This window comes from Protopterus annectens, chromosome 8.part1, assembly GCF_019279795.1.
Source record: "Protopterus annectens isolate FY-2018-M chromosome 8.part1, PAN1.0, whole genome shotgun sequence".
Taxonomy (NCBI): domain Eukaryota; kingdom Metazoa; phylum Chordata; order Ceratodontiformes; family Protopteridae; genus Protopterus; species Protopterus annectens.
In genome coordinates, this window is record NC_056742.1 from 416,360,629 (window position 1) to 416,377,256 (window position 16,628).

Below are 16,628 nucleotides of genomic sequence, written 5' to 3' on the forward strand. Positions count from 1 at the left end.
CTCTAGCTATGAGAGCACTAAATTGTCAATTTCTCATGCTGAAATACCAGCAATTCCTAATGTCTCAAATAAAACAGAAGATGAGCACGCATCCTCAACAGTCTGAATTCAAGGAAATGCAGGATCTGTTGCATGCAGCTGAACAGGTGGGCAAACATACTTTACAATGTGGATTTGATTCCTTGGAAGCTTCCTGTAGAGCAGCTGTTACTGGGTCTGTTATACGTAGGCATGCTTGGTTAAAGGAACCAAACTCTGCCTGATCATGCTAAAGCAAAGTTACTAGATGCACCCTTACAGCAGGATGTCTTATTTGGAGTTAAAGCAGAATAGGTTTTAAAGAAAATGGAGGATAAGGCAAAATCTATGCAGACGGTCAAAGATTTCTTACAGGTACAACCCCCACGCTTCAGCAGAAATTGGCCAACAAAAAATTGGTCCTTTCCAGCTTCTGATAGACTACAGAGGGGTAAATACAGATGCCCAAGGGGCAGAGGTCAAGCACAAATCCCTTACAAACCTCGCCAATGGGGCACTGCAACACAGAAGGGAGGAGAAGACAGGTCCCAAACAACTAGAAGACAAACACAATGACTTAAACCTCAAACTGCCAAGCAAAGCTCTCTTGGCAGCTCCCTTGGGAGGAAAATTAGCACTTTTTGCAGACAACTGGTGCATCATCACAAAGGACAAATGGGTCCTAGACATTATCTCACAAGGATACAGATTCCATTTCCACACCTTGCCAAGGATAAAAGGAATGCCAAACCTGCCACAAAATCAATGGGCAGAGGCACAAAAACAAATTACAGCTCTCATGGACATGAGAGCCATTCAACTGGTACCTACACAGGAGCAAGGCCAAGGATTTTACTCAAGGCTCTTTCTAGTCCCCAGAAAGGACAAGGCTTGGAGACCCATTCTGGACCTTTCGATTCTAAACACCTTTTTGCAAGTACCCAAATTCAAGATGCTAACACTACAGCAGCTTCTTCCCATGTTGGGCAAGAAAGCTTGGCTAGTAACGTTGGACCTCAAGGAGGCATACCTGCATGTCCCTGTCAGACAAAATTGCAGAAGATACCTCCGTTTCATTGCAGGTTCAACCCATTACCAATTCTCTGCACTGCCCTTTGGCTTATCTACTGCACCCAGGGTCTTCACAAAATGCCTGGCACCAGTAATTGCATACTGCAGACAGAGGAATTCAAATATACCCATACCTGGACGACTGCCTCATCCAAGCAGAAAGCAAGGACATTCTCTTACAACATCTGGCTTTTGTAAAACACCTAAGTTGCCTAGGGTACACAGCAAACGAAAAGAAATCAAAACTAGTGCCCTCACAAAATATGACATTCCTGGGTGCCAGCTTGAATACAACGGCCCAGATGGCTTATCTGACGCCAGACAAACAACTACAATTAACTCAATACTTCAAAATAATGGCAACAAAGACCCAACTCCCTGCAAGAAAAATTCTGCAGGCCTTGGGCTTCATGGCATCTTGCATACTACTAATACCATTTGCAAAACTGCATATGAGGAAATTACAATGGTACCTGAAAAGCGTATGGATTCAACACAGCCACAGCTTGGAAACAATGATACCTCTCATTTCCTGCCTTCAACAGGAGTTACTATGGTGGTCTCAGGCATGTCACCTCAACAAGGGTCAGCCTTTCACCTTACCCCCAGCCAGGCAAACTATGACAACAGATGCATCGGACTGTGCCTGGGGGGCACACATGGCAGGACAGTGCGTTCAAGGCATATGGACTGCAGATCAAAGAAATCTGCACATCAATCAAAAAGAAATGCTAGCTGTACAGAATGCTCTGACAGCCTTCAAGGACCTCTTACATCCAGGACAGCTTATAATAAGGACAGACAACACCACAGTAATGTGGTACATAAACAAGCAAGGTGGTACACACTCCTACCCTCTATGCAGGCAAGCAATGACCTTGTGGAACACAGCACTGGCTTACCAAGTTCAGTTACAAGCTCAATTCCTGCCAGGAAAAAAGAACACATTGGCAGATGACCTAAGCAGGAACATCATGGATCCCCACGAGTGGAAACTGGATCCACAAGTATTTGCAATGATAACTCAGAAATGGGGGTGCCCAGACATATACCTGTTTGCCAACCCCCAAAACTATCAGCTATCAAAATTTTGCACCAGGACATTTCACCATCAAGCTTGGAAAGTGGACGCACTGTCATTCAGTTGGAAAATACTGACAGTATATGCCTTTCCTCCATTGCCCCTTCTCACAAAGGTGCTGCTGAAAGTCAGAATGGAGAGACCCCGAATGATACTCATTGCCCCAGACTAGCCACGCCAGCACTGGTACCCACTACTAAGAAACATGGCCCACGGCCCACCATGGACTTTACCACAAATACCTCATCTGCTCACACAGCAAGACAGTCAGATTCTACACAGCCAGCTCAAAACCTTAAATTTGGCTGCATGGCAATTCACCTAAGCAACCAGCCAGCTCCTCTTTCACAAGCTGTTATGGATGTCATTCTGGAGGCCAGGAGGCCCAGCACCAGGAAAGCCTACTCAGACAAATGGAAAAGATTTTGCGCCTGGAACCAAGATAAAGGCCAAAATACCCTTGAGCCGGACATACCTCAGATTCTACAATATTTAACTGAGATGTTATACAAAGGACTTTCTTTTTCATCTATTAAAATCCATGCCTCAGCTATTTCAGCTCACTATAACACGGATCCTCCCTTATTTTCACATCCACTTCTAAGGCAGTACCTCAGAGGGGCCAAAAACATTAGGCCTCCCAGGACAGCACCAACACCAACTTGGGACCTCAACTTTGTTCTGGAAAAACCTACGCTGCCACTTTTTGAGCCAGCTTTCTCAGCTGATTTAAAGTTTATATCATGGAAGACTGCCCTGCTGCTAGCAATTACTTCAGCCAGAAGAGTCTCAGAGCTACAAGCACTAATGGCAGTAGAGCCTTTCCTCATTTTTCATCAAGACAGAGTTTCTCTACGAACTAACCCCTCCTTTATGCCAAAGGTGGTATCCAGTGTGGCTCTAAATCAAACCATCCATTTACCCACCTTCTTTCCAAATCCACAGAACAAAGGAGAAAGACTCCTGCACTCCTTGGACATTCACAGGCAACTACGTTACTACTTGGATAAAACTAAGGTTTTCAGAAAATCTGACCAGCTTTTTGTATCCTGTGCTACAGCATCATAAGGAAAGGCTATCTCAAAACGGACCATTTCCAAATGGATAGGGCATTGCATATGTTTTTGCTACACCCACCATGGAAAACCAGTTCCTGCTAGCATAAGGCCCCACTCCACCAGGGCAGCAGCTACATCTACAGCCTTCCTCAGGGGGGTGCCAACCAAGGATATTCTGGAAGCTGCAACTTGGAGTTCAGTACACACCTTCACCAAACACTATCACTTACCACTTTACTCTAAGTCGAGAGCTGGCTTTGCCACTGCAGTTTTGCAGGGCCTTCTAGCCTCCTCTAACCCTGTTTGACTCCACCTCCCATCCTTAGCTTTGGGATTCAACCCAAGTGTGATGACTGCGGCAGGGTAACACGATGAACATAGTACAGTTTTGTACCTACCATAAATGTAGATGTTCGAGTGTATACCCTGCTGCAGTCCAGGTTACCTTCCCTCCATCCCCTCTGACCTAACTGAAACCTTTCAGTACCTTAAAATCTGATACAACCTTTGTGGTGTATTTGCTTATAGCTGGAGGGATGTTTTGTTTGTGCTAAACTTTTATTATTGGTAATATCTACTGACCACCTTTTGGGGGGGCACCTGACATCTGGGGCAAGAAAAACTGAAGAAAATGGCGTCTGATGCCTCTTATATACCCCTGGCACACTGACGTCAGGGAAGAAGAGACAGCAACCGACGCCAGACCAAGACTTTGGAATTCAGGCCGACTGCGGGACCGCCTGACGACAGGATAACCCAAGTGTGATGACTGCAGCAGGGTATACACTCGAACATCTACATTTATGGTAGGTACAAAACTGTACTTTCTGAAGTATTTGAAGGTGTTTTTTGCAAAGTACATGTACGGGTAATTTTAATTTAAAAAAAATTATCTAGTTTGTAAGCCTGCAGTAATTTACTGTTGGGGAACTCTACACACTGGTGCATTAAGAATCCTTCACATCAAAATTATTTAAGCCTTAGAAGCTAACCAAAGTCGCATGTTTAGTGTTAGTTCTTCAAAATGTAGGCCGGTGCAGTGGGAACCTTAAATGTAAGTAAATGCCCCTGGGCCTCTGCTGAAAAGAGGCTCTGTCCCAGTCAGACTTTCCCAGTAAACAAATGTTAAGTAAGTAAAATAAACAAATAAATAACTATATGGTACATAGTTTTATCATCATCTTCTAGACAGTCTCTTTGCTGTGGTACAGCTTTATTGAGAATCTGTACAATGTTGTGAGAATGGACATCATGCTAGCAGAGAGTCTACATTGAAGGTTTGTCAAGATGGCACGGGAATGAAGACGGTCAAGTGTGAGAAAAGATTGTAAGACAAGAGGGGAAGGTATGTGATATGAATGTACCGCATCGTTCTCAGGGAATAAGTAGGTGGTGTAGGCTTTCTGACAGGAGCAAAGATTGGGAAGTGATAGCTTGGTAGTGACAGGAATGCTGTAAACCAACCTTTCTGTGATGGAGGGAAGCCTGCTAGCTTATCAGTGGGAGTAGTAAGCACTAGGTAACCTATCTACCACATTAAGGAGTGGTTTCTGGCCCAGAAATTGTAGTTATTGGCCGTTTGGGCAATTTTTCCATCTCTTTCAACTTTCTGATTTAAAAGCCTGCATTTGCACTTGTTTCTTTTCTGTAACTAGTCTAGTTCAAGAACAGATTCTTAGTTTTAGCACTTGAATTTGCTTATTCGTGCTCAGCACTTGTTCAGTCTTTGTTGTAAGCACTAAATAAGCTACAAATTACTACAGCACTCAACCTTCCTCATTACCTAGAGGAAAACAGTTTTTGTACTTACTTTCCTCACTTGCTTAGAAAAAAACAGCTCTTTACTCACTTTCCACACTTGTCTAGAGGAAAATAGTTTTTTATTCAGGCATGTCCAAGGGTCAGCTCTGTGTTCTCTCCTGTCTATCTGATGAATCTGGGCATCTTGGGGCACTGTAGCAATTGCCTCATATACACAGACAACCCTCTCCTCTTACCACCCAACACTGCAACCTGTGAGAGATGCACTTATCTAGCCAAACTGGAGGTAAAGCTCTCTCCAATCAAGACTGAACTTGACAGTCAAGAAGAGAAGGTAAAAACTTGCACCACACTACACTCGTCACATAGTCCCATTAAACCTATACCACCAAAATCCACACATAGAAACACGAAAACATTCGCGGAGGCTCTCAATAATAATCTGCTCAAGCAACAGCGACCTCCAAAGCAGAAATGCAAGCAACCTCCACCCCAACACAACCCAGATGACACATAGCCCACAGACTCAGTGTGCCAGTCAACCACAGCCCATAAGGCAAAACAATGTACCCAACACACTAGTCATAGGTGACTCTAAAGTCAGGCACACTGATGCCCCACTCACCAGGCTAAACAAGGAGAAGGTTACTGTCAGCTGCCTGTTGGGTGTCGGGATCCGCCACTTAACCCACGCACTCGGGTCACTCCACAACAAGTACGAATATGACTCTGTCATTGTCCATGTTGATGTGAATGACCTGAGATGTACCTCCCTGGACTACATGAAAAGAGACATGGAAGAGCTCTCCGATCCTGTAGCCCAGGCAGGTGTGACCCTAACCCTGAGTAGCATCCTGCTATTGCCCAGAATGATACCGCAGTATAAGGACAAAATGATTGACTTCAACAATTAGCTAAGCTTCTGGTGTCATTCTAAGGGGATCCAGTATCTGTCTGCCTGGGGCGACATGGTTGACAGACCACGATGCTTTGCCAGAGATGGCCTGCACCTGTCACCCCTTGGATTCCGGGTACTGGCTAAGGCTCTTGCCGCCCCTATAGTGCCTTTTTTAGACAAGGTTCAAATGACAAATTCACCACTGTAACAGGAGCAGGCAAGCAAAAACTGAGGATAATGCTACTCAATGCTAGAAGTCTAAATCTCAAAATGCACTCCCTCAAGGTACTCCTTAAAGTAGAGAACGTCAATATCTATGCAGTGACTGAGACCTGGTTCAAGGCTCCAGAGAGAACCCTGCATTACCAGGCTATAACTCATACCACACTTTTCGGCCACCTAACCTGGACTGGAATACCAAAGGCGGAGGTGTGTCTATATTCATTAAGGATATCCACACCTCCAGGCTAGTTGCTCAGCATAATGCATCCGAGGTTATCCAAGTGCAACTAACTCTGGGCAGAACTGCAGTCCAAATTGTAACTTGCTACAGAGCCCCCTTCATGCCCCAGGATTCCCACTCCTCTTTTCTTAATATACTGGAAAATATTAGGGTGATTTCAACTACCCCACCATTAACTGGGAAAATTACTCATGTACCAACTCCTTCACTTCACTCAACGCTTTCCGAAATTCATAAATTCCAATGCACTGAATCAACTTATCCACACCCCCACCAGGGGCAACAATATCCTAGACCTAGTCATTACCAACAGGAGTGACCAGTGTTCCATACCTGAAGTCAACTCCTCATTGGTCAGATTCAACCATAAGCTAATCAGCCTAGATATCCGCATCCTGCCCCCACTCCCCATTAAGGAAACCACAGTAAAAAAATTTCTCCAGAGCCAGCTTCATGCTTCTTAAGACAAAAGTGGTGAACTTCATGACACCCATGCAGATGGACAATACAGTTACGTCTGCTGAATCCTACACAAATGCATTCTATAAGCACTTACATGAGTGCATGGATCGTGCTATCCCAAAGAACCAAGATGCTGTCGTCCTAAGAAAGGAAGCCAATCTGGTTGGTCCCCTGCCATAAACAAACTCTACAACAGAAGGAAGAAACTGTTGCAAAAGAGAGTAAAATCCCATGAGTGGAGGAGCTCCCTGTTCAGCCTCAGTAAGAGGCTGAGATCCCTTATAAGATCCTCCAAAGCTAGCTACAAAAACAAAATCACCACTGATTCTAGGGACACCCACAAAGCATTCTATAGCTATGTCAAGAATTACAATGGCAACACCCAGATCTGCTCTGAGTTACACACAATGGCACTAAAATTACAGAACCAACTGATATTGCCAACATACTGACAGATAGGTTCAGTGCTAACTTTACCTCCCTCTCACACCCTAAAGGGCCCATATCTATACAGGAAGAATGCAGAGTCCCTATAATTACAACTACGCAGGTAAAAGCTGCACTCTTTAAAGCCAAATACACAGCATCCATAGGACCGAACAACATCCCAGGCTGCGTTTTACATGAACTGCAGAACGAACTGGCTCCCCACCTAAGCACCATGTTCAATCATAGCCTCACGGTAGGCTTTGTGCCCACTGAATGGCACACAGCAACCGTTATCCCACTCCACAAAGGGGGAGCCACCACTGATCCCAGGAACTATTGCCCTATTAGCCTGACGAGCCTGGTTTGTAAGGCCATGGAATGTATCATCATGGAACTCATAAACAAAGACATTGATAACCTCCAAACTCTGGACCCCACCCAGTTCGGGTTTGTGAAAGGCAGCTCATGCTCCTAAACCTGATCGACTTCTTTGAGGCAGTCACCAAAGCAGTAGACAAGGATAAGGTGGTTCACATAGCCTATCTTGACCTCGCCAAGGCTTTCAACACCATCCCCCCATTCTGGAATTATAGCTAAACTACTAAACTAAGTATAAAGCCCTACATCACAAGATGGGTTGCCAACTAGCTCACTGACAGAACTCACACTGTAAAAGTTGCAGACTCCAAATCTGACTTCAAACCAGTGCCAAGTGGAGTACCATAGGGTTCAGTCCTGGGACCTCTCCTGTTTGGTATCTACTTCTCTGAAGTACAGACTAACACAGAAGGGCTTTGGCTAGTGAAGTTCGCAGATGACTGCAAACTAGGAGCCATAGTAGAGTCCCCAAATGATGTGGACCTCCTACAGACGGGCCTCACTGAGGCAAATTCCTGGTGTCAGAGCCATGGCCTCAAGCTCAATGCCAAAAAGTGCATTGTCATCCCCTTTGGTAAAAGCTCTGTACCCATGAGCTACCACATATGCGGCAGTCTACTTAACATCGAATGTGTGATGAGACCTTGGGACCCAGGTGGACAGTATTCTCTCCTTTGATAATCAGATTGCCACAGTAGTCAGGAAATCCTTCTGCGTGGCACACCTCATCACAAAAGGGTTTTCATCCAGGAAAAAAGGTCATTGTTACACTCAGACCCATTATAGAGCACAACGCCCCTTTTGGAATGTACCTCACAAGACATCTGCAGCAGCTGGAAAGGCCACAGAAGTACCTCACAAAGAGGATTAGTGGCCTCAAACAGATGCCCTACACTGACCATCTCAAAAAACTCCAGCTTTACTCTGTAGCATATTGCCTACTCCGAGGTGATCTCTGCCTAACATATAAAGATATGTCAAACCCAGAGATGTTTGGACATGCTACACCTAAAGAAATCCCAATCCCTCCGAGCTATACGCTCTAGGGACCTAAACCTTGGCACCACAATAAACAGGACTTGCTGGAGGGATAGATTCCTGTCCCAGAGACTTCCCATACTCTGGAACAAGCTACTCATCTATGTCAACCAAAGTTCCTCATTAGCACTCTTCAAGAAAAATCTTGTTGAGTGGATGGGAAATAGGAAATACACCCCGGGAATCACTTCTGTGGCTCTACTCGACAGGGTCACAGGAAAATAACTTTCTTGGGTGGCATACGCCAGGGAACCTTGTTGACTAGGCTTACTTAGGCCCTTGGGCCTGATAGCCTAGTACCTACCTATGAGATACTACAGCATAGAAAGGATGATGGGTCATGGAATTCAGTTTCTTGGTGGGGGATCATGATGCCCAGGTCCATACTGAGTTGTAAAGATGTTTGAAGTAGATGAATGAGCCATGAAGAGAGGCAGTTCTAACAGTTGAGTGGGCTTGAATCTCAGTCTAGGTATGTGAATGCATACAAGTTCAAGCAGAACCGTTGTTTTCTATAAGCACGAGTGACCTTGATTTCAGTTTGTGCAGCTGTGCCTCTGACTTCGGCAAGTAGAAAACACTATGTATTTGCACATTTCCAGGTGTTTGTAGCTGTACTTCTTAGTGGTTTCAGACATCCAGGAATCAAGTCAAAAGGAGAGCGCCAAAACACATGAAGTTTATTGGGAGTAAAGATCAATAGATTTGACATCAGTTGCATGAAAATAAACTTGATCTGTATGGAGTATGGTTCACAAACATGACTACATTGTTGTTATGGTAAACGAGTTCATTTACTCAGGCGCGTTCTTTGACTAGCCAGTTGGGGGTGTATTTTTTGAGTGACCACCTCGCATGCCAGCAAGTAGATTGTGTCATATTATTTGATGCAGCTCAGGATAGTTGCACTGGGAAGTATCTCTTTTCCACAAAGTGAACCAAACTTGAAGTTATTTTATTTAAGGATTTTGCCCCCACAGAAATCACCTTTTCCAGTTGTCTGTGATGTTAACCTGAACACACAATTCAATTAAAATCGGTTCACGCCAAGTCAACCTGTATCCTCTTACTGTTGAATGTGAAAAGTGTTGTGATTATGTAGATGGACATCCCTTCTGAAGAACCGAAAGAAGTCCCAACCCCTCTTTGATTGCCACTTCCATATGGCGGCTAGCTGTAGGGATAAAGTTGCAATGCTGACTGGGTAAGATATGTTGAACTGGATGTGAGCACATGTAAAATTGTCCATGTGATATGATGACATCACAGCAATATCCTTATTCCAGATACGGAGCTGAAAATGGATGACTTATTCAAGCATACTGCTCTCTGTAATAACATAGCAGGGGGAGGAGCCTTTTAGCATATAGACAGTGCCATGTTTAAGTTTCATTTTGTTTTTAAATAGACAGTAGCAGGATACACCAGTAATCGTCATTTTCTCTTGAGCATTTTTCGGTGTTACATCATTTGGGGTGTATGGATGTCAGTGTTGGCAGATTGTGGCAGCATCTCCATCTTCCACATTTAGAATTATGGATATTAACATCAACACTGATAAAGGATAGATATTTATCAGCTTAAACAATACTTAAGTCAAAATTGGGGCATTGACATGTCTTGTGAATCCAAATATTTACTGGTCTTTACGATGACAGATGTACAGAAGGAGTTCATAGGTTGGTACTAGGCTATTGGCCCTAGGGCCTATACAAGCCTAACCATAACAATTCCCTGGATATTTCTTCCCACAATATTTACTTCCCTGGACCCCTGTCTAGCAGGGCGACTGACGTGATCCCTGGGGTGAGTTTCCCATCTCCCATCCAATCGTCAAGGTTCCTTTTGAAGAGCGCCAAGGAGGCGCTCTGCTTGACATGCATGGGCAGTCTATTCCAGAGTATGAGGAGTCTCTGGGTCAGGAACCTATCCCTCCAGCATGTTTTGTTCATTGTGATGACAAGATTTAGATCCCATTAGCGTGTGGCTCTGAGGGATTGGAATATCTTTAAGTGGAGCATGTCTAACAGCTCAGGGTTTGACATGGCCTTGTATGTTAAGCAGAGATCACCTCTGAGTAGACGATATGCCACAGAGTATAAGTGGAGTTTTTTTCGATGGTCGGTATAGGGCATCTGCTTTAGGCCTGTGATGCTTTTAGTGAGGTATTTCTGCGGCCTTTCCAGCTGTTGCAGATGTCTTGTGAGGTACATACCAAACTGGGCTCTATAATGGGTCTAATGAGGGATGAGTACAGTGGGACAATGACCTCCTTTTTTTCTGGATGAAAAGCCCTTAGTGATGAGGTCTGCCACATAGAAGGATTTCCTGACTGTTGTGGTGATGTGGTTATCGAAGATGAGACCACTGTCCACCTGTGTCCCTAAGTCTCTCGTCACACTTTCAGTGTTTAGTGTACTGCCACCTATGTGGTAATTCATGGGTACATGTTTTTTCCCAAAGGGTATAACTATACATTTCTTGGCATTAAGCTTGAGCCCATGGCTCTGGCACCAAGTATCTGTTTCATTAAGGCCCTTGTGTAGAATATCTACATCATTTGGGGATTCAATAATGGCTCACAGTTTGCAGTCATCTGCGAACTTTGTTAGCCAGAGTCCCTTAGTGTTGGCCTGTACTTCAGAGAAGTAGGTGCCAAACAAGAGCGGTCCCAGGACTGAACTCTGAGGTACTCCACTCCACTTGTCTGAAGCTGGATTTGGAGTCGGATACTTTACAGTCTGGGTTCTGTCAGTAAGCCAGTTGGCAACCCATCGAGTGACGTAGGGATTTATGCCCAGTTTAGTAAGTTTATCTATGATTCATGATTCGTAGTATCTTATGGTGACCACAAGATATTTACTTGTACAGTGTGGAAATCTAAACCTTTATCAGACCTTTAGAGTGCTAATGGTGAATGTATATGAATATGGCAAAGTTACTATTTGAAATGTCAGGAAACGCGAAAGTGAGTCTTGAAATGCAGAGAGTGAATGGCTGAAAGAACGGACTTGAATGTACTAAGTTTGAGAGGCCATTTCTTGGACTATTCTCTTTTCTCCAAGGTATGGCAATCTTGGAGTTGGTATATATAAGTTTGGAGGGGGAGCTTGACCCCCCCCCCCTCAAAAAGAAGTTTTAAGTCTGGTTAATTAACTTTCTCAAGGTCACACAGTAAGCAAGTAAAGACTGAGAGAATTGAACCGTATACCACAGGAAGTAGCTAATTAACAGCTCTTTGCCTTAATCCTGTTTTTCTTTTTCTTGTTCATTATATGTTTACTTTGTATACGTTTTTCTTCCATCATGTCTTTTTCTTATTTATTCATCCATTGGCCTTTTTTATTATTCGTGAATGCCTTGGAAATTTTCAGTGTGTAACTGTCACTAATCTGTATATTGGAAATATCTGTATATTCCACACTGTTTGAGACTTTCGGCTTTTCCCAGTTAGGGGTCGCCACAGCAGAACTCCGGTCCGCTCATGATTGGCAGTGGATTTTTACGGTCCGCACATGATTGGCAGTGGATTTTTACGGTGCAGAGTTGCCAGCCCTGTGCCCAGCCTTCAAAGAAGGCACGCCGGTTCATGCTTGCACTTACTTGCATGTCTTTAACGTCACTCGACCGCGGGGAGGACATGCAAACTCCACACAGAAGTCTCTCCAGCCGAGAATCGCTGTATATCCACACTACTACATTCAAACTCTAGTGACTGAATTCACACACATTTATATATGGTCTAATAGTTACTGCTAATAATTACTGCTTTTCTTTATAAAGAAGCTCTGGTTACATTACACAACCCCTTCTGTGCATTAACACGAAAGTGTATTGTTTTGCACCTGTTCATTGCAAGACCAACTACTCTGTCGAATTTGTAAAGATTATTTCCTACATTTGCATTCAGAATTTTTTGTTTCGTTTCCTCGGGCTGTATGCAGCGAGAAATATATTGATGCATTTGACATTAAAGAAAAATAGTACGATACTCACCAGCGAGACTTGATTTATGTTTCACCCTTTGTAAACTTCTCAGTCACAGATGCTGTTCATATTACCCTTATCTTTCAAAAGAATTCATTTTCATGTTTGCAATTTAAAAAACCTTGAGCAAGAGATGACTGATCTTTTATGCCTTGACCATGGTCAGTTCAGTAATGCAAGTTGTTGTAACATTTTGAGAAAATATTCTGTTTACACACTAGTTGACGTCATCCAGAGCATATGAAGAAAGACCTGTCCTTTGGAAAACACCTTAGAGCAAAGAAAGCTTGCAGCAGATGGCCAGATTTTTTGAGCAGAGGCAGTGGATTGTTACAGACAAGTTGTTATTTAGAAGATATGACAAGAATGCAGTAGAAAATCCTTCCTGGAGAACCGTTAACAAATAGAACAGACTTTAGGTATTCGTACTAAGATTGTTTTCACTTATGATATTTATTGTGCTACAGATTTCATATCACAAGGCAGAATGTGTTTTTGGTTACCGAATATAATATCATTAGACATAAACTGGTCTCTTAACCTACATTACAAGATGATTGTTTTTATTCTATTTAAGCTTGCAAGTCAGTTATGTCTTACAAAAGAGGTCATAAGCTACATGACTTTTGGTGCATAGTCGATTCGGCAGAAGCAATGTTTTTCTTACTGCAGGGGTTTTTTCAGTCAGTGGCCATGTTTATATGTGGAGATTGCAGTGTATGCGATTACGTAGCTCAAATAAAATGATAGTGTGAAATTTGTTTGTAGGGACAGATTTACTTGTGAGACAGGATCTGTTTGTTCTTCGGTGCCCATACAGTCTATTTTATATTGGTGAAACTAAAAGAAAATTTAATTTTAGACTGTAGGAGCACTTGTGGGATATTAAGAATTTTAAAAGAAAAAGCCAAGTTGCAGTACCCTTTACATCTTGCTTCCTCTGATAGCCAGCTGAAGGCTACCATTTTAGAATGTTTCTGTTTTAGCATACTGAAGTTTAGCACTTTAGAACCCAAGTGTTAAAACCAAGAGATTAATTGGAATAATATGATTGTTTAATATATGATGTCGTAGTTTATGCAAGCAATAATGCCCGACAGGGTGTGTGTTAATGTGTAATTAATGGCTGCCCAGGGGTGGCCTCACAACACCCCTGGGCGGGCATTAATTACACATTAACACATACCGTGGAGGGCATTATTGCACTTAGACAATGGGCTGTCTGTAAAATTGTCTTGTACTTATGTATTTTTTAAGTTCCGTTTTGTTTTTTTAGTATACTTTTGATATAAAATAGTTCCTCTGCCTAATGTTTCATACTTGCTGTAGTATATATTAATGGTGTTCGAGAAAGTATTTTACATCCAAAGTATATTAAAAAAATAAAACCGTACTGAAAAAATACATAAGTAAAACACAAAAATTTTCCAGAGAGCCCATGCTCCAAGGGCTGGCTGAGATCATTCTCATTTCACTCTCTCTCTGTCTCTCACACACATGCTACCAGGGGATTGTTGGTTCACTTTCACACTTTGTTCTCTTGCTCGCACACACACACACACACAGACACACACACACATTCACTCTCACAAGATCGGTCTCACCCTATTTCTCAGTCTGTCACGTCTCTAGCTGCTTTCATACACACATTCAGTCTCACTTTCTCTTGATCTCTCAAACACGCAGTCTCCTCTGCTTACATACAAGCATTCACTCACTCATCACTCACTTTCTCTCTCACTCTCTTGATATCTCTGTCACACACACACACACACACACACACACACACATTCGATCGAACGCCGTCTCTCTTACTCATAAATGCATGCAGTCTCACACACGTTTTATTTTATTTTTTTATTTTACACTCACTAAACAGCAAAAGAGCTGCTTAGCGAGTGTAAAGTAATGGCACGCTCGCTCTCACTTTCACTGACATGCATGCATATACACACACACCTTTTTTTTTTTTTTTTTGACATTTTACACTTGCTAAACAGCAGAAGCGCTGCTTAGCGAGTGTAAAATAATGGCAGCTGTTTAGTTTTCTGAGTCCGAGCTCCACGGCAGCTTGATATGCAGCTGTGAAGCGGCAGATTCATTTTTCTGCGGGCATTACTTGTACATTAATACCCTGCTGGGGAACATTCATTCAGGGTACTGATGTACAGTAATCGCATTCTCAAACTTTACTTAATCGGGATTTTAACCATTGTATTCACATTCCATGAAGGCATTGTGCTAAGGTATTAGAACTGTATGGTGTGTTAATAAAGGTCCTGGTTCATACTTTGTGGTTGTGTGTGTATTGTTAAAGTTAAGACTTCTTCTTGGAGAGCAGTTCATTATAAAACTTCCTGGAAATATTTGACATTTGTGAAAAAGTCATGAGTTATTGTGAGTGATGGTATGCTTATGTTTGCTGTCAGTAAGTGAAGAATAAAATTTAAAAGTCAAACCTGAATTTAAAATGTATAATTATAAGTCTGTAGTCTTCATTCCTAAAATGGTTTGTTATTGCAGTAATTGTTTTTATTGCTGTAAGAAGTTGGATGGTTACTTGTGATGTTTTTTTTACTTCTGATAGACACCCCAAATTCAAAAAGCAGAACTGATGGCAAATGTTGTGAAGAAACGAAGATTTCAGAAAAGAAGCTTCAAGCACACCTTAGGTAGGTAGTCCATTTGCTAGCCACAGGGTAAAATAAAAATACGATCTCTTTAGCATTTCCCCTTTTTGCTTTCCTTTAATGTTGCCGCATTCTGTTGTGCTTTATGCTATCGTAAGTACTAGGCTAGCTGCTCTTGCGAGCCACTTGAAGTCCAGCTATTTTCCCTTTTTGTGCTTGAATTAACTTATCCCATTTGGTTCGAGATTGGCTTTATCCAGTCCATGGTCAATTACATGTCTCCCCTAATGAGAGTAACTGGGATCATACTATAGATATTTGGACAGGACTCGTGCATGGGATAAAGCATTTAGGATATGTCTCTGCCCATTACTAGTCCATGGGCAGTCTTGGGGATAAATGTAAATAATGTTCAGTAAAACATTATTATGTCAGTTTATAGCTGATGTTAATTCGAGTAAGGGTAATGACTGTGGGGCACCGGTCTCATGGGACTCGACTTCAAACATTTTTCTGATTTGCTCAACATGGTATAAAGACACACTTGTACCACTTTTTCAGAAAAGTAGCATTATAATTTTGTCCTCTGCAAGAACAGGAAGGCAAAAGATTCCTTCTTTATTGGACATTACCTTTCTACAGCTTGTGAGAACAGCAGTGGTAGTACTTGTACATGGCTTACAACACTGTCCAGGCTAACGACTTTCTTCTGACAGTGTATGACCATGCATCTCGAGACAAAACCTGCAAATTGCTGACCTGCATCCTTCTTCCTTTCCCAAAACTTACACCAACCTGATAGCACAACACTGTAATATGTAACAAAGCATGTTCTAGCAAGCTGTGCCCTCTCCCCGTGCCACCATTTGAGTATTATAAACTCCAGGTCTGATGTACACGTGAGAGTAAGTCAAATCAACGATTTTACAGTTTCTCACTGAACCTGCTTACTTGTGTAATTATGAAGAGAAAAGCCATTCAAAACAGGAATGTCAGACAAGTGGACTGTGTGTTGAAGGAGCGCATTAGCAGCAGTGCTGTGCACATGAACTGATTCATTTCTCTTTCATACCAGTGATGGGGTCCTCTTCCATTCCAAATTCAGTGATATTCCCATCCCTTGTCCCCCAGTGGGTCAGTCATTGAGTCTTCTGTCCATAATCTTGGATTTTACAAGTTTGTAGTATTTTGGTGTGCCCTGCATTGGTGTCTGTTCACTGAAGTATGTGTTTGCGTCGCAGCACATGTAGTATCAAAATGGTAGTTATATTATTTTTCAGGTAGGGCTGTAAAATCTTCTGCCTGCTCCATTGGGAATGGTATGTTGTGTGGCACAATAGTCCATTTGAAAAGT

At 42.6% G+C, this 16,628-nt stretch overlaps 1 protein-coding gene across 2 annotated transcripts in view; it reads left to right on the forward strand.

The window, feature by feature from the left end:
• NKD1 (NKD inhibitor of WNT signaling pathway 1) overlaps positions 1-16,628 on the forward strand; it is a 641,026-nt gene that overhangs the window by 584,115 nt on the left and 40,283 nt on the right. For both annotated transcript variants that reach the window (XM_044081984.1, XM_044081985.1), the window contains one exon: positions 15,232-15,316. In XM_044081984.1, the coding sequence (XP_043937919.1) occupies positions 15,232-15,316 (85 nt within the window). The remainder of the gene's footprint in view (positions 1-15,231; positions 15,317-16,628) is intronic.